This window comes from Juglans regia, chromosome 4 (assembly GCF_001411555.2).
Source record: "Juglans regia cultivar Chandler chromosome 4, Walnut 2.0, whole genome shotgun sequence".
NCBI lineage: Eukaryota > Viridiplantae > Streptophyta > Magnoliopsida > Fagales > Juglandaceae > Juglans > Juglans regia.
In genome coordinates this window covers 33,368,187-33,392,522 of record NC_049904.1, presented here as the reverse complement: position 1 = coordinate 33,392,522, position 24,336 = coordinate 33,368,187, and the positions used below count along the sequence as shown (strand labels likewise).

The 24,336-nt window shown below is 35.5% G+C and overlaps 3 protein-coding genes across 3 annotated transcripts; 2 read left to right on the top strand and 1 right to left on the bottom strand.

Annotated features, from left to right (window-relative positions):
* Positions 1 to 275: 275 nt before the first annotated feature.
* Positions 276 to 3,314, top strand: LOC109013530 (ribosome biogenesis protein NSA2 homolog). The gene is made up of 9 exons (XM_035689510.1): positions 276 to 385; positions 485 to 604; positions 766 to 833; positions 1,613 to 1,721; positions 1,803 to 1,871; positions 2,098 to 2,155; positions 2,588 to 2,823; positions 2,929 to 2,980; positions 3,072 to 3,314. The coding sequence occupies exons 1-9, from the start codon at positions 383 to 385 to the stop codon at positions 3,137 to 3,139; spliced, it is 783 nt and encodes a 260-aa protein (XP_035545403.1). The 5' UTR covers positions 276 to 382; the 3' UTR covers positions 3,140 to 3,314.
* Positions 3,315 to 4,743: 1,429 nt separating this feature from the next.
* Positions 4,744 to 8,585, bottom strand: LOC109013529. The gene is made up of 3 exons (XM_018995660.2): positions 8,330 to 8,585; positions 8,046 to 8,119; positions 4,744 to 5,692 (listed from the first exon to the last, which is right to left on the bottom strand). Exons 1-3 carry the CDS (start codon positions 8,347 to 8,349, stop codon positions 4,992 to 4,994), a joined length of 795 nt encoding a protein of 264 aa, XP_018851205.2. The 5' UTR covers positions 8,350 to 8,585; the 3' UTR covers positions 4,744 to 4,991.
* Positions 8,586 to 11,969: 3,384 nt separating this feature from the next.
* On the top strand, positions 11,970 to 17,407 carry LOC109013528 (digalactosyldiacylglycerol synthase 1, chloroplastic). The gene is given in 8 exon segments (XM_018995658.2): positions 11,970 to 12,292; positions 12,294 to 12,788; positions 13,363 to 13,395; positions 13,509 to 13,596; positions 15,079 to 15,563; positions 15,654 to 15,920; positions 16,114 to 16,463; positions 16,644 to 17,407. Coding segments are annotated over 8 exon segments (2,385 nt in total). The 5' UTR covers positions 11,970 to 12,160; the 3' UTR covers positions 17,179 to 17,407.
* The last annotated feature ends 6,929 nt before the right edge of the window (positions 17,408 to 24,336 follow it).

Here is a 24,336-nt window from a genome sequence, read left to right as displayed (position 1 = left end):
TTCCTGGGATTTTTTTTTTCCCCTAGAAATTTGAAATTAAAAGTAAATTCGAAAATACATGAAGAAGGTTGGGTCATGGGGAACCCCAATAAAAAAACCTATAAAATGGACTTAAAAAAAATAGATTTCAATTGCTAACAGATCTGTCCAGGGTTATTTGCTAAATCAAAGCTGGGCTTATAACAAGGTGTATAACCCAAGCCCATAAAAAGCCCATATCCCTGAGAACCAGCCTTGGTCCACAGCCCAGACATTCATATGGACCCAGTGAATTTTCAACCTACACCGACCCGCCGAACAAAGCTCAAAAGGTTAAACCCTCACCATCGACTAGGGTTTTCTCTACACAACCTCTCTGATCCGAGTCTGAGTCCTCGCCACCATGGTTCGCTCCCGAAAACCTCTCTCTCTCTCTCTATCTATGGTTTCAGCTACTGTTTTCTGATAGCTGATTTGTTTTCCAAATTATTTTTTGTTCGTTCAGCCGCAAGGAGATTACATCGAGCTTCACAGGAAGAGACATGGCTTCCGCCTTGATCACTTCGAGCGCAAGCGCAAGAAGGAGGCTCGCGAAGTTCACAAGCGCTCTGAATATGCCCAGAAGGTCAGTTTCTAGCCTTCCTCATTTTGTTAATAATGTTCTCTGAATTTGCCACAATCTCTTCATTGTTAATTCTTTTTGTGCAACTTAGGGCTAAAATTCATTAACATTTTCTTTTTTTTTTTTTTTTGGGGGGGGGGGGGGTTGAATTTTGAATGGAACAGGCTCTGGGTATTAAGGGCAAGATGTTCGCGAAGAAACGTTATGCGGAGAAGGCTCTGATGAAGAAGACGTGAGTCCTAATTTTTAATTATTGTTTAGTATCTTTGTTTCATTTTCTGTTTTTTCGCCTTCTGAATTTCACTATTTCTGTGCATTTTATATGTTAATGTTTCTGAGTGCTATAGCTTTTCTACATGGAGAATTTCGATGAGTTTGTATAGATGTGCCATGGAACCTTTCAAGAGTAGTGGACCCATCTAACTCATTATCACTTACAATAATATTGCTGTACTGTTACTCATAAATTGGCAAAAAAGGCTCATTTTCTCATGGAATTTCTACTATCTTGGAAAAAAAGGCCATATGGCTAAAAGATTGAAGAATTTGTTGTGACTGGTCAAAATTTCAAAAAACTAGTAATATGATCTTCCTGGTGTTGGAAGTATTCCTTTATTTTTTGGCGTAGCAAATTGGGAGTATAAGAAGGTTTCTGCATTTGTAGTGCTTTTCTTTTTTTTATTAGAACCACTGTGGTAGAAATGTTTCTATTTCCTCGGTCTGTGTTTTGATTTAGATACTCATGGAAGCACTTTAAACCTGCAAGCATATGTAAGCATATGTATGTTGCATCTGAGAGTTCAATAACTTCACAGGCAACTATGAATTCGGAAACCAACTTTTAGCTGTTTCGTTACCCATTCCTTCCTACTATTTGTATGAAGTTAAATTACCATGGGTGATATAAATTATTGGTCCGTCTCAGAAAACTTATCTTTGCTTGTTATGGATTGCTATTACGGTTGATAATTACTAGTGGATAAAAAAGTTACTTTTTTTGCATGTAAACAGACTGGCTATGCACGAGGAATCATCCACCAGGCGCAAGGTGGACGATGATGTTCATGAAGGAGCTGTTCCTGCCTATCTGTTGGATCGTGAGAACACAACACGAGCAAAAGTATCTTACTCATGCAATCTAAAATTTTGATTTTCCAGACACTCCTTTCTGTGTGTGAATCTGACGTTATGCTGTTTATAGGTTCTTAGCAATACAATTAAGCAAAAGAGGAAAGAGAAAGCTGGGAAATGGGAAGTTCCTCTGCCCAAGGTAAGACCACAATAAACATTCTTGCTTTGTCGCACCCATTTTGGACTTCCAGGAGTTTTTTACTTATTCAACTCTCTATTCTCTTACTGGCATTTGTGTGCGTGCACCCACACTGATGTGTTTGGGCAGTGAGTCATTGTGGTTATGTTGCAAGATCCTTTAAGTGGGAACTTGTGTTACCTTTAGTCAGATAAACTTTATAAGTGAAGTTATGCCCCTTCTTTAGGTGAGGCCTGTCGCTGAAGATGAAATGTTCAAAGTGATCAGAACTGGCAAACGAAAGAGTAAGTATTCCCAAACTCACCTCTTTCGTTATCTTTTATTTATTTATTTATTTATCTTCTCTTGATATTGAGTTTTTTTTTTCCTAATGTCAAAATTTCTTTCTCCTTAATTTCATTTGTAAATGTTTTAGGCTTATGGTAATATGTGATTTTGAAGTGCTAGAAGATTGGTGGAAAGTTATTGTTCATTCTTATCACCTTTAACATTGTTCATTGTTTGGCTTACTTCTGAACTTTTGTTTGTCTGGAGTGCATGAAATTCTATTGAGTCGAATCTGTTCATTTCTCAAGTCTTCCACTTGTAATGTGCCCAAGTCTATTGTGTCCTTACAATAAATATACTAGCATGTTAGTTTTGTTTATGTTGAATATGAAACACCAGTCAGAATTTCTAGCAGTACCTCTGATACTCTGCCTGTTACGCTTTTGCAGCCAAGCAATGGAAGAGAATGGTCACGAAAGCCACATTTGTGGGACCTGGTTTTACAAGAAAACCTCCCAAGTACGAGCGCTTCATCCGTCCTTCAGGTTTACGGTTCACCAAAGCTCATGTGACACACCCTGAACTCAAATGCACTTTCAATCTCGAGATAATCGGAGTAAAGAAAAATCCTAATGGTCCAATGTATACCTCTCTTGGCGTGATAACAAAGGGAAGCGTCATTGAGGTACTGTTCCTTCAAATGATGGTGTTTTAGGATCCCATAAAGAATAGAACACAGTCCAACATAGTGGGTTTACATTGTTTGTTGCGCCTGTTACTGTGATTTCAGGTGAATGTCAGTGAGCTGGGTCTGGTTACACCAGCTGGGAAAGTTGTCTGGGGTAAGATTGCCGTTCTGATTTGGTTGTGCTTTTATCCCCCCCCCCAAAAAAAAAAAAAAAAAAAGTCTCACTTGTTTTGTGGTGAACGCAGGGAAATATGCTCAGGTGACAAATAACCCCGAGAATGATGGTTGTATAAACGCTGTTCTGCTTGTCTAGGAGGGTTACTGACAACAGGAGACGTTGGTGAGAACATCAAGATGTCTTAAACAGGGTTCTAACCTCAAAACAGGACTTCTGTGTCTTCTTTATCTGTAACCTAATTACGAGATGTATGGATGATACAATTTTGTTTCTGTTTATCTTTCAAATTCATTTATTATTGCGCTTACTAGATTTCTCTATTCTCCGTTTAAGGTACGTTTGGGTAGTGAGAAGTGTTGAGAATGTTTGTGAATAGTTATGAGTAGAGATTGGAGTGAGTTTGTAGGTCCCATTGAGAGTATTTTGAGTTGTTTGGATGTGTGAAGTATGTTGAGTTGTTGACTTTTGAGTAGGTAGTTGAAAAATGTGTGGATCTCATAAATATTATAGTGATTTTATTTTTAGTAATAAATATTATAATGATTTTATTATAGTAATTTTTTAATATTAATAAATATTGTAGTAATTTTATTTTATTTTTATATATAATAATGATAAATATTATAATGATTTTATTTATATATATATAATAGTGATAAATATTATAGTAATGTTATTTTTTATTTATATATTATAGTGATTTTATTTTTAATTTATATATAATAGTGATTTTATTTTTTATTTATATTTAATAGTGATTTTATTTTTTATTTATATATTATAGTGATCTTATTTTTTATTTATATATAATAATGATAAGTATTATAGAATGTTTGTGAATAACTATGAGTAGAGATTGAAGTGGGTTTGTGGGTTCCATTGAAAGTATTTTAAGTTGTTTGGCATGTGAAATATTTTTAAAAGTACGATAATACTTGAAAAGTGTTGAGGATACTCTAGTATCCAAACATAGCCTTGTCGGAAGGATGACCGGCATCTCTAACCGAACTACAATAGCACAACATGATTGACAATGACAGGCTCTTTAATTAAAATTTAAGCTTGTCCCTCTATTTTTAGGTTTAGTTCAACGGAGTCGAGAACAAATAATGGCCTTGCCAGGCGCCTCCTCCATGTTGGAGTTAACATTGTCTTCGACAAATAATTCTTACGATAATAGCCATCACCATATTTTAGCGGTACATAACCAAGGGGGTAGTGATTTATCCATTTACTACTTATAATGTATTTATTTTTTTATTATTTTATTTTAAATATTTTTTTAACATCTTTAATCATTAAGAAAAAATTAAAAAAATATAAAATTTTATTAATAATCACTTTTTTAACTATCAAATAAAATAAAAGTTAAAAAAAAAAAATCAAATATAAAAAAAATAACAAATGGATAATAAGAGGATAATCTTATCATTTTCCTAAATGGTTGGGCTACGGAATCGATGGAAAGAATGGTGCCTTAGGCTCCCTATTATTTACCGTTTGGTTTTGTTGAAAGGTACCGTTTTAGAATAGTAGGTTCTCATCTCATAGCCCATTTTCTAAAAAGCAAGTGAGCTTTTATTTCTCTAGTCTTGTCGCCATTCTTTGTAGGTGCTGAGCGTCGACTGTTAATGTCTTTAGTCAGTACAGAAAATTTGCATTTGGACCAGCATTATGAATTAAATTCAAATGTATCTAGAGTTACCATTAAAGAAACTCTACATAAGCAAGCATCAGTGTAAGCAATCTCAATCTCAATAAACATACTCGATTAAGTTCATACACCAATTTATTCTTCAAAATGCTTTAGTAGACAGAAAATAGAGCGACGGATAGAGAAGATGACGGATTCAAAACAAGTGAATAAAATCATATAATGCCACATTCACGATATAAGGGGCACAGCACACAACCTGTGAATTAGGAAACACGGTCCCAGCAAATTATTGGACCACATCACGAACGTATTTTATTAGGTTGACATAAATTATTGAGTTAGAAGCTGGGGAGACCCACGGGAAGGAGTAACTGAAATTTGGGGTTCAACCACCCGCAGTGAGCCTGTCGCCAACCTCCTCGTCAGATCCTCTACTGGGACCTTCATTACATCCCTTCTCAAGCCAATGTCAGCAGCATACCTACTGGCACAGTAGACAGCAACAGCTGTGGCAGCCATTCCATAAACATTGGTACTAAAAAGACGCATCGGTGAAGATAAAACAGCAGCAAGAGGCCCCCCTATGATAGAAGCAGCTTGGCCGCTCTGGCCAAGTCTTCCTTCATCCACCACAAGAAGCCCTGTTTTGCAGTAGATAGCAAAGTCCTCACAGTTGTTCTTGAATACATTATAGCAACCAAAACCATTGTCAAGCAGATACTTTGCTCGATGAACCACAATCTCATCTGGGTCTGAGACTGCAAGAGTGCATGTTCCTCCACGTGCTTTTGCAAGAAAGAGAGCAGGGGTGACAGAATACTCAAAACGGTACAAAACACCACCAGCAAGGAAGCAGTTCAGGCATGAGGAGACGACTCCATGCCCTTCATCTGGTGGAGTGCAAGTTGGGCAAGGCAAATGAGATCGGGTTGGTCCTGAGCTAATCAAGAGAACATCAAGCACAGTCCCAGTCCCAACTTCTTGGCCACGTCTAGTAAAATGTATGACTGTATCGTCCCCAACATAGATACCTGTTTTTCATTCAGATAATTTTTAAAGAACTTTGTGAATACATTGAAGTCTTGTAGCCTTGCAGAATGTAACATCAAATACGCTCCAATAGAAAAGGAAGAATGGAAATGAATACATTTTTCCCCAGATCCCATCCTGCATTTTGAATGAGATTATGCATCATAGAAAATTTCAAATTAATTTCCTACAAATTCGTTATTGCGGCCAAAGGATCACAGGAACTGATGTGAAATAACTATTGTTAATTCTATTAGATTTTTTTTCACTTTCTTTTACTTCACTTATCTTGAGAAATATCTTCTCACAGAACTTTTTTTGATCGAACATCATGAAGGTTTCTTTATCTCAATAATTGATGAATGAATCAATCCACAAGTGAATATGTGATATACTGAGATCAATACAGCTACAGGAAAAAGGATAAATTGGTGTCATCACACATTCACACTCAATCATGACGAACTTCAGGGACAGAGATCAATATTCCCAAGATAAACCGAAGCCTAGACAACAAAACTAATGGAAAAACTCCATAGCTGACGGTAAAAGGGAAACAACGGCAATGCCAATGAGCAGCAAGCCAAATGACACCTCCTCTACGGATAATAAATCCAAGACCTCACCTATTCACTAACTACGACCGGATCGGTGCTCCTTGTGGCTTCGGGTGCATTCTGAGCATAATGCCATATATTTTATATCCATCATGCATCTCTGGATAAAATATATGTATGTATGCGAATAGATTATTCAACATTCAAGATCAGGGATGTTGGGTTGTATGTGGAGCCTAGTTTGTAAGCACAAAAAGTTTGCTCGACCTGGCGCTCGAGTGAAGCTCAACCTGTGAGTTCACTCGAGTGCGCTCGACAGTGGGCTTGAGCGAATATCAATCAAATTGTTCGCTCGAGGTGCGTGTGATGTTGGGCTCGAGCAAAGCACTAACCCTAGTGTTTGCTCAAGCAGTGCTCGACAGACCGCTCAAGCCAATGTTCGATTGGCTGTTCGCTTGAGGTGCGCTCGACACTCGCTTGAGTGAAGAACCCAATTTTGTCGTATTAGGATTTCTAGTGTTGTTTCTCTCTCTCTCTCTCTCTCTATATATATATATATGTGTAATTTTTTGTTCTCTTGAGTAGATTTAGCAGATTAGTAGATCAGAGTAAACAGAAAGAGAGGCAAAGGTGTGAGAGTATATTGAGAGAGAAAAAAAACCCTAGAGTGAGAGAGTTGAGATTGTGTAAGTAGAGTGGTGCTCTTGTAACTCACTGTGCGATTGTAATTTTCTTTGGAATAAATCCCTAGTAGCTCTGTGGATGTGGGCACGTTGAAATATGTTAAATTCTATGTGTCATGTGTGTGCTTGATTCCTATGTTTTCGCATAATTGTTTCAATGTCTGTCTTGATATCGATGTGTGTGGGTGTGATTGCTCTGGTGCTTTGCCACAACAAGGGATACTAAGGTAAAACATAACACAGTAATGAAGAACACAAGGCCTATAAGAGCATTGGCATTGAATTATGCAAATGCAAATAAAATGAATAATTTAGTTAATAGAAGATAAAAATGACTCGCATTGAATTATGCAAATGTAAACCAAAATAACTTTCAGCTATAGTAAATCATCTCTTGTGGTTATATTTGACCTTCACTGTAGCTCAACCAAATCTATTAAACAATTATTTATTCCGTTTGAACACTCTCTCTCTTCTCACTATTGAATCGCATTTTGGTTGAGAAAATCGTCCAAGATCCATACGCATCTCGTCCCAGTCATTTGCTGGCAAGTAGTAGTTCTACCAACCACCAAAAAAAAAAAAATGTAGCTCTACGGTTCTATCTTGTGCTGCAATTGAGCAAGTGTTTTTTTTATGCTTATACCTTGTGCTCGTCCCAGGTGTTTTTTTTAGATGAAAATGTAATAGAGAGGTGTTTTTTTCAGTAGTATTGTATGAAATATTTAGAATGTATTTACTGCACTCCAAGACCCATCCACATCTTTATCCAAGTCTCATATTGTATAATATTAATATTTTCATATAGTTCTAAATTAAAAAAAAAAAATTAATAGAACCAAAAAAACTGAAAAAAAAATTATTAAATTTATAATATTTTGACTAATATATGAATAATCCAATGTGAGAATAAGTTTTAAGTAGAATAGCCAAATGCAAAATCATGTCATATTACGCAAATTTGGCATTTGTATTCGCATAATCCAATGTTAATGCTATAAGCATGCCATTTAATTACGCTAAGCAGAACATTAAGTTTCAGAGCGAAGAAAAAAGCTCAAAGAATTTTTCTTTTAGGAAAAAAAAAAAGAAAAGTAGGGAAAATGAGAGAGAACCATGATGGGCATAAATATAAGCAGCTCTCCACGAGTAAATGTGATCCCCTGGTTTCAGGCTCTGCCTCTGGACTCTGTATATTCCACGGAAAATACAAATGCGTGAACAATAAATAAACGGTATAACACTGATGGCCCATTTGGCTGCCGGGAAAACGCAGTTAAGATCTTACAAAATCAAGATCAAATTAATTCGTTGTCCTTCGATCTCTCAGGTAACAAACGGGGTATAATATCTGTTGAATCGAAATCATTCAATAATTTAAAAAGAAAAACCAAAATACCTGTTGGAAAGCAGTCCCATTCCTCTCTTTTTGAACCAAAAGAAAAAGTTTCTTTCACTTGGAATTGGATTCCGGTTAGAAAAACCAACCACGGTGCGGGTTTCGAATGCTTTCAAAGGTGGGATTCCTTCTTCTCAAATGACGGTTGTGCCCTTTACGGAAGCCTTAGAGGCTAAGGATGAAGAGCGACAGCCGAAAGGAGATGACAGGATTTCAGTGTGGCATCATCAGTTTTGACCGTTGCATCGAATAGCGTGTGGAGAGACAGGATGCAAGGTGGGCTTATCTCAGCCCATTTTATTCCCAATCCAAGTCCGGATTCAATTGGGCCGACAAATATTACACTATAGCTTTACAACTCATTTTTATTTACGAAAAATATTCCCAACTATAATGAGTTACAACTCATTTTATATAAATAAACATAATTAAGCACTTTATAAAATATAAAATTTAATACTATAAAAATACCCTCTATTTTATATAAAATTATTATAAAAAATTTGTAAATGATTCATTTCTCATATCTGAAATAGAATAACTTTTTTACGTTAGATATTTGTAACTAAATTAGGATGCTGCTATAAATTGATTTTATCTGTTTTATATATAATTGTAAACAGATTATAAAAGAATTATAAATTATTTATTTTTCATATTTAAAAATGGCATAACTTTCTTACGTTAGATATCTATAGCTAAATTAGGGGATTAAAATTTAATTTTATAATATCTATTGATAATTTATTCTGTCGGTAAAAGTATTCGTAATAACACTAATGACACCTTTAGATCTTAGATTGCCTAACAAATAATATTTTCATAGGTGACCCGTGACCTTGCTATCATTTATATTCTAATTATAAAGAATTCAAGTGCGTCATTCACTGTCACATATGTTTTTTTTTTTGAAAAAAATAACTGTCCTTTCGATAGTCATGTCATATCATCATCTCTAGTTTCACGCTTCATTTTTTTCCTTGATTGTGATATATTTACGGAGGCTTTAACAGGAAATTCACGGGACGGTGCTAATTCATTGCACTGTCCACATCAACGATGTTAAAATGAATGATAATTTACTAAAATATTTTATAAAAATAATATTATTTTATAAAAATATATATTATAAAATATATTATGAAATGTGTTATGTGTGTATAATTACTCTTTAAAATTTATACTGTTAGTAAATTTTCGTGAAGGTAAATAATTTGTACAAATTTAAAATAGACAGATTCTATATAAGTTTTTGTAAAAAATATACTACACCTAAAAAATGTATAAATTTTTTTTTTTTTTTTTTTTTTAAATGGGCTTCTATAGAACTTGTCCATTTAAGACTTTTGTCTTTTTTCTTTGTTTGTTCTACATTTTGATGATTAAATTGAAAACCAGCCATAAAGATCACCAAGTTTGGTTTGAATAAGGGAAAAAAACGTAGGAGCCAGAAAGATATTAAACTGAGCTAATCGTTCGATACTTTGATAAATAAATTAATATTCTCACTCTATCACAAGTTGATATATTATTAAATTGCTTAGATAATCACTGCACATAACATTATATAATAAAATGAAAATATCCTGTTTCATATCATATTAACTAATAAGGTAAAAGATGAAACATTAGCAACCGGAAATTACGGGAATTCGATTAGGCCTCGTTTGTATTCGTAACCCAATCTCAACTCATCTCATCTCATCATTACAATTTTTTAAAATTTTTACACAAAATATAATAAACAATTCAACTTTTTTAAATTTCAAAATAACTTTCTAAAATTTATACATAAGATATAATAAATAATTTAACTTTTATCTTATTATTCACAAATCATCTCAATTTATATATGAATCCAAACCACTCTTGAATAAAAACTTAAAAGTCTTACTTTTCACACTCAGTATATTGTTGATGTAAAAGATGTACTACACATCAATTACACAAAAAAATATTGATATTTTAATTTTTTTAAAATTATAATAAATTACACTATAAGTAGTGTGTTCAATGATAACACACCAATTTCTATCTAATAAAGTTCATTTATATAAAGGAAAATACCATTTCCACGTAAGATTCTATCGAAATCTTGTACCGAATTTTATTTTATTTATTTATTTTATTTTATAATTAAGGAAGTATTTTTAAATAAATTTGTGATTTTTTTTTATTTTTTAAAAATGTTTAAAAAATGATTAAAAAAAGCAAAAAAAAAAAAAAAAAAGCCTTTATTCTCAGTAAGAATTTTACGTGGGTGTAGCATCACCTTAATTAAAAGATGGAAAATGGACTATTAATAAACAAGAAAAGAGAATAATTAATGGCCATTAATCTTTGTTAGGCAACTAGATTTACGAGTAACACGCATGTAAATTATACTTCATATTCATACTACTGCAACTAATTGGACGCGGGTTTTTTGAACATAGTGGTGCACATTAATTGCATCGTGTTTTTTTTATTATATATTTTTTATTTAGGAATATGTATTTTTTATTGTTCATTTTGAACAAATAAATTTTTTTTTAATAAGAGTAATACTAAGTACTAACTTCAACTAAATAAATTCCATACATTTCATTTATAAAAATGCGAGTCACATTAATAAAAAATAGATTTTTTTATAATTCTTTTAACATGAAGTACATCTTTTAATAAAGATTTATATATAATTTATCTATTTAAAATTTATACAGATAATTTTTCTTTGAACAAACCTATCACTTTGTTTTCCCCGAAATCAATCCATCACTTTCACATTTTCCTTAAAAAGAATATAAAAAGGACCATAATTTCAAGCGTCAAAACAAGGAAAACGCTGGATGACCCGCTATATGCTTCAAAACCAGGCCCCACTGGGATAGCCCTATACGGTCCATATTTGTGAAGCCGAAGGTGGACGGACCGTGTTTCATGATAGGGTGCGTGAACCTCGAAAGCCAATAGATTGCGACACGCGTGGCGAAAAACGCCGGACAAATTTGGGTGGGTTCACATTTGCAGCAGGCCACGAGCCATTTGCCCATTCTTCCATTTCTATTCACTCTTAAAAAAATAAAATTAAAATTAAAATTGGAAAAATAAAAACAATCCCAAACTCAATTTTGAATGAAACTATGCTTTTCATGATTGTAATTTCCGTAGCAAAATCCCTAACAACATATACCTAACTGTCTTTATTTCTATGATCTAGAAGGTCAAAGTATATTATATTTGATAATTTTTAACCAAATTATTTTTGAAAAAAAATATAAAAAATAGAAATATTGCTTTTTGACTTTTAGTAAATATTAATTATTTTCTTTATTTTGTTGATTACTGTTGTAATAGGAATTTGGAAATAAAATAAGATCCATATTTTTAATTTAAAATACGAAATATTTTGATTATTTAATCTTTAACTAAATTCTCCCATATAATACGTTTTTGACTGAATAAATATTCATTTTTAACAACTTACAGGGATCCTGATGCTTCCAGCATATTCTTGCTCCCGAATATTCTCTACTGCCTCCTCCCAATGATACGGCGACACCTGATCCACAAGCACCACGTCACCACCTGCAAAACTCGTCAACACGCATACATCCGGCGTGGAAGCACACGTGTAACACCCCACTTCCATAAAAATTTAGAACCCCAAATCCTAATCATCTTCTGATCTTCTCACGCTCCCTCTTTCTCTCTGCCTCTCGGCTCCCCTTCGAAGTTTGCGTCCTGAAAAACGAAACCTTCGCAACCCAGTTCTCGGTAGTCGGTATCCCCGATTTCCGATAACGGTAACATCCTTCGAAGCCTAATTAAAACCTTGCCTCGGAGTCCGCCATGGCCAACGAAAATCAAGCGTCCACCTCTTCGAGCGCTTTCTCCTTCATATCCAAGGGATTGAGAGAGGTGCGGGACTCGGCGGATGCCGATCTCCAAACGATGCGCGACCGAGCCAACTCGTTCAAGAATCCTCGCGAATTCGTTCGACCGCGAGCTCGAGAACTTCTTCAACTCCGCCTCGACGCCCTTCTCCGTCCCGGCGATTCGATCACCGCCGCCGCCTGCCGAGATCGATTTCGTGAAGAAGCTCCAGCCAAAGCTCTCGGAATTCCGCCGGGCGTACTCTTCCCCAGATTTCAGCAGAAAGGTTCTGGAGAAATGGAGCCCGAGGACGAGAATTCGGATCGATTTGTCGGCTATAAAGAACGCTATTGTGTCGGAGGTGGAGGACGCGGACGGGATTATTCATTTTGATAGGGTTAGGAAGAGGAATACGATGAGTTTTAGAGAGTTTTGGGGGGAGTTGAAAGGGCAGGGAGAAGGAGATGAAGCACAGCCTAGGGATTGGGAGCCAATTCGGGCATTGAAGACAAGGCTGAGAGAGTTCGAGAAGCGGAGTTCGTCGGTGGAGCTTTTCGGCGGGTTTAAGAAGAGTGAGTTTTTGGAGAAAGTGAAGTCGAGCTTGGTATGTTCTCTCTTGCTTACTAGCTTCCGTTGTTTTGAACATGAATTTATGCACATGTGTATATCTTATGATGACATTACTGTTGGTTCGGTTATACGGGTTAGATTTTTGGTGTCTCTTATTCTGTTGTTTGAACCAGTATATATGAAAAAAGGCGTGGTCTATAAATAATGACAATTTAATTCATTCATAAGTCGGTAATGAACTAGTGAGTGAGTCGAAAAGCTGAGACAACGAATGATAGCAAAGCTACGAAGGCTCAAGGGCTGAACCCCTGTGTTTGCTAAATAAATTTCATTTAATATTCGGGGATGCAGCGTATCTTACTGAGCTGAGAAGACCTGAAAATTTCTTTGAAATTTGAAAGCTTTTCGGAAGCTCTGGTTTCCAATTATTATCCGAGAACTTCAAACCATCTTAGAACCTTAAATTTGAGGAAACTTTTTTTCTTGGATTTTGTAGTACTCGAGAGAGCATTCTGTTTAAAACGTACTAACTTCGAGCCGTCTGATTATTTTGTATTCTCTAATCTTAAGACAATTTCATTTACATTTTATTTTTTAAATTTTTGCAGAAAGCAATGTGCAAGGAGCCTCGAGAGTCAAATGTAGGTGTCCATTTGGATAATTTCTTTTGGTTTCTTTGGTTAAATTAATCTGTTTCATTAATTACTATAATTTTGTAATAATGTTGAAAATTCTCCCTTTGTTTCTAATATAGGAAGTGCTGCCACTGGACGTGCCAGAACTTTTGGCATACTGGGTTAGGCAATCCAGTCCATTTTTGGATCAACTTGGTGTTAGGAGAGGTAAGTAAATCTTCAAATGTTGCTTAAATATGCTACCTTGAAAATGTATAGATGCATAGGTTTTTTTTTTTCCTGTACTTTTTCCGATCAAAACTTTTCAATTTCTGCCGAAGATGGTGGTTTACCCATGCTGTCTTTTTAGTCATTATCCATTGGATATCATGTAGAGGTAATAAAAATCTAATTATCTGTGAACTGAATGGTTTTTAAATTCTGAAAAAAAGAATCATTTTCAGTTCATTCTTACCCTTGTTTAGTTCTCTTGGATGCGAGTCAAAACACCGGTTAGGATTATTTAAAAATCATTTAGTAACACTCCTCATTTATGATTGGTGGATTTCCTTTGAAGTCTTTTATTGTGCAGCCCTTTTGTATAATTGCTGCTGCTTTGAAAGCCAAGAATGTTGCATACAAAGGAAAAGATAATGAAGTCGATTAATATGCATCTGTTATTAGCTGCGGGTTTGGATCTTAGAACAGGGGGTTGTTCGGAAATTCTTTCTGGAACTTCTTCTTATGGTGGCCATACCCAATTTTATTAAGGACAATGCGAGGGTGTGTGCACCCCAAATATGCACACCAGTGCAAATGGTTTTTTTCTTTTTTCTTTTTCTTTTAAGCATTTTTTAAACATCCTTAATCATTAAGAAAAAATAAAAAAAAATACAAATTCATTAATAGTTACTTCCTTAACCATTAAAAAAAAATTAAAATATATGAATGGGCACATTTGGGAGTTGTACTAGCATCTTCCTTTTATTAATTGAGAGCAACATGATATCTTGGAGGATGAAATATTTTGCAAGGCCAATAAAATTTTATCTACTTCTGGGCACAGCCGGTTGGAGCTGAGGAAACAATTATACTATGGTTGGATGTTTTGGTCACTATACATACAAAATTGAAGAAGATGAGAAACAAAAAAAATCGAACTATGTGCAGAACAGAAAATTTTCTCAATTCTTTGCCTCTCTGACAAGCTTTGTCTCCTGTATCTTATGACTCATTCATACAGTTAGACATAAAAATTGCATCAGATATCAAAGGAAATAATCAATCAAACAGATAGATATAAATATTTCAAGTGGAAGAAAACTGCCCTCCAAGGGTGCTATCATGGTTGTAAAATATACATTTCCCTTTTGGTTTCAAATTTTTTTAGCTTGGTGTAAAGTATAAACATGTAATATGTGACATATAATTGGCTTATTCAAAACAACCACTGCCCAATATTTGAAAACTATGGTGCTGAGCTAGTACTTGGTCTCAGTGTGGATGATCTGTGGGGTTGTTATTCCACATATTTACATTTTTCACTTTCTTGAATGTGCCCTTTACTTTTTATCCTCACTGCAAGGCAAATAGTGTGTAATTTTTTTTAAAAAAAAATTCAATGAATATTGTATATCCTATGAACATACTGGCTTCTACTCACTATTGATAATATTTTAACATTTCATAGTGTTTTGAATATGGTTGCAGATATATGCGATAAGATAGTGGAAAGCTTGTGTAGCAAACGCAAAAACCAACTTTTATTGCACTCTGTCTCTGCCGGAGAATCCTCTGTTCTAGGAAATGATAACATCAATGATGAATTAGATTCGAGGATAGCCAGTGTACTCCAAAGTACAGGTCATTGTTACGAAGGTGGATTTTGGACAGACCATGCAAAGCACGACCTGTCTGACGGGAAAAGGCATGTTGCCATCGTCACAACTGCTAGCCTTCCTTGGATGACTGGAACAGCTGTAAATCCACTGTTTCGAGCTGCATATCTAGCGGGTTCTGCAAGACAAAATGTCACACTACTGGTTCCATGGCTTTGTAAATCAGATCAAGAATTAGTTTATCCAAGCAATCTAACGTTTAGTTCACCAGAAGAGCAGGAAATATATATCCGTAATTGGCTGGAGGAAAGGATTGGCTTCAAGGCTGATTTTAAAATTTCTTTTTATCCTGGAAAAGTAGGTCCTAGATGAATTGATTATGCAGTTTTGTTTATCATACTGATGTTTAAATTAATACCTGACATCTTTGTTCTCATTGTTTTTCAGTTTTCAAAAGAAAGGAGAAGCATAATACCTGCTGGAGATACTTCTCAATTTATCCCTTCCAAGGATGCTGACATTGCCATCCTGGAAGAACCAGAGCACCTGAATTGGTACCATCATGGAAGGCGTTGGACTGATAAATTTAACCATGTTGTGGGAATTGTCCACACAAATTACTTAGAATATATCAAGAGAGAGAAGAATGGAGCTCTCCAAGCTTTCCTTGTAAAACACATAAATAATTGGGTCACAAGAGCTTACTGCCACAAGGTATTAGTTTATTAATCGGACATTGTTGTTACAACTTACTCTGTTTCTCGTTGTATACTTTGTTGGAGCCTGGCTTGCACATTACCGGTTAGGAGCAGAAAGATGTCTGTATAAAGATTTTCTGAACAATTTTCTCTGTATCCTGGGGGTGTTTATTGCATTTCATACTAAATTTTCTGTGATCTTTATCCAGGTTCTTCGTCTATCTGCTGCTACCCAGGATTTACCAAAGTCTGTGATTTGCAATGTTCATGGTGTGAATCCTAAGTTCCTGAAAATTGGAGAAAAGGTTGCTGCAGAAAGGGAATTTGGGCAGGAAGCCTTCTCAAAAGGAGCATACTTCTTAGGCAAGATGGTCTGGGCAAAGGGTTACAGGGAGTTGATAGATTTGCTTGCGAAGAACAAGAGGGACCTTGATGGCATCAAGTTGGATGTGTTTGGGAATGGAGAGGATGCCCATGAAGTTCAGAGTGCAGCTAGGAGGTTGGACCTGAATCTCAATTTTCTGAAAGGCAGAGAGCATGCGGATGACTCTCTTCACGGGTAAGGAGGACTTCTCAAATCGATTTTACCCATATGTCATTGTTTCTGTGGAAGTTAAAAAGGAAAACTCTATTGGGTTATGAATTTTATTCCTCTAGTATATAAAAGCCTCAGATTTCATTGAGAGCTTAGATAGAGCTCAAAATCCCTGAAATGTTTTTCGTTGGGTACTGTTTGTAGGTACAAAGTCTTCATAAATCCCAGTGTCAGTGATGTGCTCTGTACGGCTACTGCTGAGGCACTTGCCATGGGTAAATTTGTAGTTTGTGCAGACCACCCATCAAATGAGTTCTTTAGGTCCTTTCCCAACTGTTTGACTTATAAGACTTCCGAGGACTTTGTTGCCAAAGTGAAAGAAGCATTAGCAAGTGAGCCCCAGCCACTTACTCCCGAGCAAAGACATAACCTTTCATGGGAGGCTGCCACTCAGAGATTTATGGAGTATTCTGAGCTTGACAGATTCCTTGCTAGTACTGAAGATGGTGCAAAATCCAGCAGAAATGACGGAAAGATCATTCAAAAATCAGCGTCATTACCTAGTCTGACCGACATGGTTGATGGAGGATTGGCATTCGCCCACTACTGCCTCACTGGGAATGAATTTCTGAGACAATGTACCGGAGCAATTCCTGGGACACGTGACTATGACAAACAGCATTGTAAAGACCTTAATCTCTTACCTCCGCAGGTAGAAAATCCCATCTATGGTTGGTAAGTGGATTAACTAAAGTAACCCCCCTGTGTATAATACTGAAATATAATATTCAGGAGCTTGTTTTCTTATTTAGTCGTTAGGGTTTTTGTTTCCTTAATGATGTATTCATTTCTGAAGCACATGTAGGTAAGCAGCTGAATCAGAGTTTTGCTGTTTTCCACATTAATATATAGGAGACTGTGCAATAGTGTCCAAGCCTTGTGAAAATGAGTTGTACTATTTTTTTTAAGTCGGTCAAGCTAATTAGGCCTCGTTTGGTTACACAATTCATATGAAATGAGATGAAATTTTTTGTTAAAAGTTGAATAAAATATTGTTATAATATAATGTTTAAAAAAAAATCTACTTGCAAACGATTTTGTGCACCAATGTTAAATATAAGGTATTCGTTTAATGAAACAATGTGAATTGAAGACGAAAATAATTTTTGCAAGTTAGAGGATCTTATTCTTCTCTAAAAAATTTGTCTTTTATTTTATTTTTGTAATAAAAAAAATTATGTAAGTGTTGGTACTTGGTTTGGTATGCCTTTGGCTTGTACTTAGCAAGCCTCAAATTTTTAATATAATTTTTGTTTTGAGATTTGAGAAATTTGAATTATTTATTATATTTTGTGTGAGAGTTTGAAAAAATTGTAATAATTATATGAGATTAGATGAGATGAGATAATTTTACACAAAATCAGGTCTAAGATGTTATCTCTAGCCAAAAAAGGCTTGTTGATCTCTCATTTGACTTTCATGCCTTTGGTCTTCTTACATAATACATAGGTTCGGAATCAGATTTGAAAATTATTATTGTTATTATTATTTCAAGACTACATCGCTTTGGTAGGACGTTATGAGCTTCAACTCTGAAGTAACACTCTTCATGAACAAAATAAATTTAGTGGCGGAAAAGCGTGGAAAAAAAAAAAAAAAAAAAAAGGAGGCAAGGATATCAAGAGGGAGGTGAGCTTATTCAACCGAGATTTCTGTAGTTCGCGAAGTGCCATGGCTTTGATTCTACGGTGATCACAGGCTACTTATTGTTTTAGCATATGGGCCATAGCATATGATGCCCCATTTAGGACTCGGGGCTCTTCGGATCAGACTATGGTTCCCTGAGAAGATAATCGGAATATGGTTGTCACGTTACAGGAAGATTCTAGGGCCTGTTTTGAGCCCATATGTCACTCCTACAATACGATACGATTTTTTTTTTTTTTTAAATTCATAAGACTGTACTCAGTAACTGATTATTCGGATTTATACCAGATGGAATCGAATTGAAAATGATATGAGTTTTATTATTTAATAAGTAATTATAATTCAGTTTATTAAATAAATAAGTCTAATTAAATTTAAATTTAATGGAGTCGATTTTGATAATTTTGTGGTCATAATCTAAAAAGGAATAGTATTATATATGAGGGTGTTGCGTTCGAATCTTTCTTTCTCTTGGGATGGGAAATCGGGAATTATGACCAAAGATATCATGACCAGCCACCGGACGCCTCCGTGATGTTTTGGTGCCTAGCTTGATTTTGTTTAGATTATTCTTGTGACACTGTCGTCCACTTATTCATTGAATCTGACCTATTCTCTTGGTTAAATTAGCAACATTACTTTTTTTTCCCTAATATCTTAGGACTAGAAAGGTGACAAAAATGTTCAGCTTTATAATTAACGTTGCTTGATCTATATTGGGATTAGGAAAATGCAACTGCTGTACATTCTGAGAGTAGAAAATAGGCAGCAAAAAGGCCGACGCGGTAGAATGTTGATCTGCAGCTTTCTATGGTGGCTTCAGCTTTGGGATTGCAGCCAGTGCATCACGTTCTAAAAGTCTGTTTAGAGGTGCAAAATAAGCATTGTGTTCCCCATGTTCTCTCTATCTCTCTCTCATGCACGAACGCTAACACAGAACTAGACTAAATACCTCTAAACTGGTTCCCCGAGTTATGCCTAGCCCTGGCTCAGGAAGTTAGTAACGAGGCACCATGAACCCTAATTATAAAGATGCAGAACGGGTAATTTAGAACGCACAGCAAGCCGAATGGCTGGCTTTTGCAGTTTTGGAGTTGTAGGAATTAGCTAGCTAGGGCAGTACGTACATCTTCATTTTGAGCATTATCCTCGAGGAGAATCATGTGTATCCGGTAAAAAGAGAAGATTATCAAATTAATTAAGAGAAGAAAGTGACATTAATTATGTTATAATTAAATATCCATGTCGGAACTTGAGGAAGAGTACTCTATATATATATACATATGTCAGATATGGTGCTTAGTCACTTGCACTGATGTTATATATAATTTTAATGGGTCATTGATCCCATTTTTTTTTATTTTTAATTCCTTTTTTTTATTATTTTTACAAATTATTCATGAATACCTGCAGGTACTTGAGCCTTGAAATAGTCATTTTCCTATAGTGGAATAAAGCATGGTTTTGAGTGGTGGACCTATATATGCGCTTATAACAAAAATCTCCAATTGTCTGATGTCAGTCAGAATTAATTAAAATACAAGCTGCAAGTTGCACTTTTGCTTCTGTGCGAAGAAAGTGGAAGAGAAAAATTAAAGAAATCCGGAGATCAGAAGCTGAGTGCATGGGTTGTGTTGGGCTAACGATGAATTAATTTACTTTTTCGGGAGATCATAGATCCTCAAATCATAACGTGCTGAATGAAGCACTTTGATGGAAAAAAAAAATTAGGTCCATGTCTGCTACTGCTAGCTAGCTAGCTGCACGTTCTTGTTGATGGATCCGTCCTTTAGTCAGATCAGTTGTGGGGGATTTAATTAGGTTATATTAATTATTAATTAAAACCCCCAACAGTGAATTAATTCTACTAATTTTTCCATTACTTTCCACTTTTCACTTTCTCCTTGTCCTCCTCTGAATTTTTTTTAAAATAAAATAAAAAGGAAAACGAATTAGCTAAGGTTCATCTTAATTTGTTTGTCTGCAGTGTGGTAAGAGCCTTCATGATCAGATTTTCAATACGTTAATTGCAGCGCGCTCGTTCATGGGCGAATGATTGTGGACATGATGCATGACTCATGAATCGAGTAGAAAGACTAATTAATATTAGCAAAAGTTTTGTCCTAATTAAAAAGTTCTTATGCAACTTAATTATAATTACTTTGGAGAATGAGGCACCCTTTATAGATCGTCACCTATATATATATATATATATATATATATTTATATATTATATCCTAGCTAGTATTCTTTAAATTAGTTAATTGGTGATCGATGATCTTAAAGTGCAGCTGATGATTACGAAATCAACGAATCCAATGGCGTTATAAGCTTATGGTAATGGAACATAGCTAGCTAACTAGGTTAATCTTTATTTATTTTTCTCCATATTTTCGTTCTTAATTTATATGTTATGATCTACAGCAGATTTTCCACTCCATACATATGTATCACTTTTTAAGTTTTTAATGCTTAAAAACTTCCAGAATCTTGATGATCTAGTGGCGAAGGTGGTAACTGAAGAGGAAAATAATTTTCTGTGTAGGATGCCGTCGTCAAAGGAAGTATATGATGCGATTTGCTCCATTCCAGTGGACAGTTGGCCTGGCTTGGATCGTTTTAATTCAGGTGTTTTCCGTGCTTGTTAGCATATTGTTAGTAGAGATGTGGTTGATGTAGTGGTAGAGTTTTTTTAGGGTGGAGAATTACCCAGGTTTTACACTGCCTCTCTTTTGGTGCTCATTTCAAAAGTTGCAAATCCAGCCAATTTTGACAAGTTCCGTCCGATTAACTTGTGTTCCGTAATTTATAAGGTATGCTCTAAAATTCTTGTTAACCGTATTTCTTCTCTCTTAGATCGGATTATTTCTACAGAGCAAAGGATCTATATCCCAGGGCGGAGCATTTATGAAAATATCAGTTTGACCTAAGAATTGATTCATGGTCTGAATAAACTAATCCGTGGGGGGAATGTGGTGCTTAAAATAGATATGGCAAAGACATGTGATATCATAGATTGAGAGTTCCTTCTTCATGTTATGGCCTCTTTCGGTTTTTTTGAAAGAGTGTGTGGTTTAATTAGGTAGTGCAGTGCATCTCATCCCCTTGGTTTTCAATTGTTATGAATGGAGTTCCAAAATTTTTTTTCAAAAGTGGTAGGGGACTACGACAAGGGGACCCTCTTTCTCCGTATCTTTTTATTTTGGTTGAGGAAATTAATTCTCGCTCGCTTGATAAAGGATTGGGTTGCTACTGGGAAAATAAAATCTTTCCTCCTTCCAAGGGGCTTTCCTGTAATCTCTCACTTATTATATGTTGATAATATTGTAGTTTTTTCGAATGGAGGAAAACGTTCGATGCGAGCCATCATGAAGATTTTGCATGATTATGAAGCATGGTCTAGGTAGGTTGTCAATAAAGTAAAGTCTTCAATTATTTTCTCTAACAAAATTACCCCTGCAAGGCGCCGCATGCTGCTTCGACTCACATGTTTTAATGAAGGTAAATTACATTTTTCTTACTTGGGGGTTCCTAATATTTCAGGGCGATTGTTGACGCATCATTTTGAGGAGATAATGAATAAAATTAGAAGCAAATTAGAGGGATGGAAATGAAAGTTGTTGTCAAGTGGCGCTAGACTACTCTTACTAAAGCATGTTTTGCAAAGTATACCAATTCACTGCTTATTTATTTTGTCTACACCAAATACTGTGCTGGAAAAATAAAGAGATTAATGAGCACTTTTTTCTGGGGTCTTAGTGATGGGAAACTAAAAAAGAAATGGTGCTTGTGGGATGTGATGTGTAAGCCGATGATGTAAGGTGGTGTGGGACTCTGAAATCTTCAGGATGTTCAAAATTCTCTACATATGAAGCTGATTTGGAATCTTCTACAAGGAAAAACTTTATGGGCTCAATTTTTCTTAGCAAAATATGTGGGTTCGGGACATATTTCGCTTGTTGATCCATCAAAGGGAACTAGACTTTGGCGTATGCTTATGAGGAATTTTCCGCTTGTGCAAAAAAATTCCTTGTGTCGTGTAAAAAATGGAAACTTATCTTTCTGGAGGGATCATTGGGTGGGGGAGGAACCGTTGTGTGATCAGCAAGAGATTTCGGACCTACCTTCTCTTACGTTGGCTGAGTGTAAAACAGGGGAGGGTTGGAATGTTGAGTTGTTCCAGCGGCTAGTAGGTATAGAGTATAACGGATGAAATGCTTGAAAAATTAGGCCAATTAAAAATGGGGGATGGTGTTCTAATCTGGACGTTGAAAGTGGATGGAAAATTCACAACTCGTAGTGCCTGGGATTGCCTGAGAGTTCATGCACTGCATGTGCAATGGATGGAATGGATTTGACACCTTCCCTTCCAAAAAAAATGTCGGTTCTGATGTAGAAAGCCTTGCATGGTTGTTTATCTGTGGATGATAGACTATGTCGAGTTGGCATTAATATTGTCTCAAAGTGTGACTGCTGTCCTTTGGGTGCTTATGAAGATCAGAACCATGTTCTTGCTATGGGGGAATTCGCTACACAGATTTGGAGACCGTGTTGTTCTCATTTAGGCATGTCGTTTTTGGTAGGAAGATCATGGAAAGAAAAGATAGAATGATGGTTTCGACGTGCAAAAAGGTCCTTTTGTAGAGGGCAACTCCTGGGCATCCTCCCAATTATTGTTGCTTGGAAATTATGGTGGACGGGATGTAAGGCTTGTATAGAGGGCACTCAAGAATCTATTGAAACAGTATGGACCTATATTAAGTCTGGTTGTCTTGGGTGGGTTCAAAAATGAAAGGCTAGGAAAGTTTCAGCAGAAGAGATGAGGATATTTTATAGGCTTTAAGTCTTCCTATCCCATGGGTTAAAAGAAAAAAGGGAGAATTGTGAAGTGGGAGAGACCCAAGAGGGGATGGTGTAAACTAAATGTGGATAAATGTTTCTTGGGAAATCTTGGTGCGTCGGGTGCAGGGGGAGTTATAAGGGATCATTCTAGTGATATGATTTTGTGTTTATCTTTTCCTTTTGGACAAGATACTAACAATCATGCAGAGGCAATGAGGTTGTATCATTGATTGAGGTTTGCTCGAAATATGGGATTTGAGGTCATTGAGATTGAAATGGACTCAAAACTGATTACTGATTGGATTAACAACAGGAGATGCTGTTTGTGGTACCTGGAGGATTTCTGGGAAGAGATTATGAGTTCTCTTGATGAGATTTGGTTTACTTGTAATCACACTTACAGAGAGTGTAATGCTGCTGCTGATAGCCTGGCAAAGTTTGGTGCTAAAGGTAGAACACTAAGAGCTTATTCCACTTCAGACCTGCCTAGGGAGATGAGAGGCTTTATTAGACTGGATAAAAGTGGTTTGCCGTATATAAGGGGAAAGTAGATGCAGCTTTACACGGTTTCCTTTTACTTTTTGCCTTGTGTCAGATGTTGGTTAATACATAGGGTGTCTCTTTTTCTGTTTATTGTTTTTATAGATTATATATTTTTTCATGCTTGGATGTGGTTTTTATATATAGGAATTTGTAACTCTAAGTGCCAGGAAGTTAGATGGTTTCTTGTTGGTCTTGGTATAGGTTGGTTATTCTTTTATTGTTTTTTTTATGCATGGAGATTTTTATTTGATATTTTGTAAATCCCGTGTCATTTTGTTATCTCGATATTCATCCACCATAAGTGAGGGTTAATTAATAAAATTGGGATGAGACTACTATGTGGGTGGCTACTGGCTCTTCCTTCAAAAAAAAAAAAGTTTTTAATGCAAGCTAGGCAGAAATGGCTCTCAATTAATTTCCTTTGGCTTACTTGAATCTCATGTACTGATAACACTAGCTAGGCTATTGCAATATTTAAATACGTTTAACTGTTTACAAATGCTTATATATTAATTGATTTTTAGAGACAAAAAAAAAAAAAAGTTGGGGAGGAAAGTTCTAGATCAGATTGATCGCACCATGTAAATATACTTAGTGAAAGAGCAATATTCTTCTGTCCTGCCTTCTATTTTCTGACGGGAAAATTTATTTATAAATCTTATTTGTTACGCATCCAATATGCACATTATTGATGTGGAAGCCTTTCGCATCATCTATGTTAAAAATCGATTGGTGTTTTAATTTTTTTTTTTTTTTAAAAGTTGTAAGGAGACTTATGTGAAGCAAAACTCGATCTTTTCGGATT

What these genes read in the sequence shown, in the direction of transcription:
- LOC109013530 (XM_035689510.1), top strand. An exon ending in CAGAACTGGCAAACGAAAGA is followed by an intron (nt 2,156 to 2,587) that starts GTAAGTATTCCC and finishes ACGCTTTTGCAG; the next exon opens with CCAAGCAATGGAAGAGAATG. An exon ending in CAAAGGGAAGCGTCATTGAG is followed by an intron (nt 2,824 to 2,928) that starts GTACTGTTCCTT and finishes CTGTGATTTCAG; the next exon opens with GTGAATGTCAGTGAGCTGGG.
- LOC109013529 (XM_018995660.2), bottom strand. Translation starts at nt 8,349, where the DNA reads ATGGGACTGCTTTCCAACAG. An exon ending in ATGGGACTGCTTTCCAACAG is followed by an intron (nt 8,120 to 8,329) that starts GTATTTTGGTTT and finishes TGGAATATACAG; the next exon opens with AGTCCAGAGGCAGAGCCTGA. An exon ending in TTATATTTATGCCCATCATG is followed by an intron (nt 5,693 to 8,045) that starts GTTCTCTCTCAT and finishes AATGAAAAACAG; the next exon opens with GTATCTATGTTGGGGACGAT.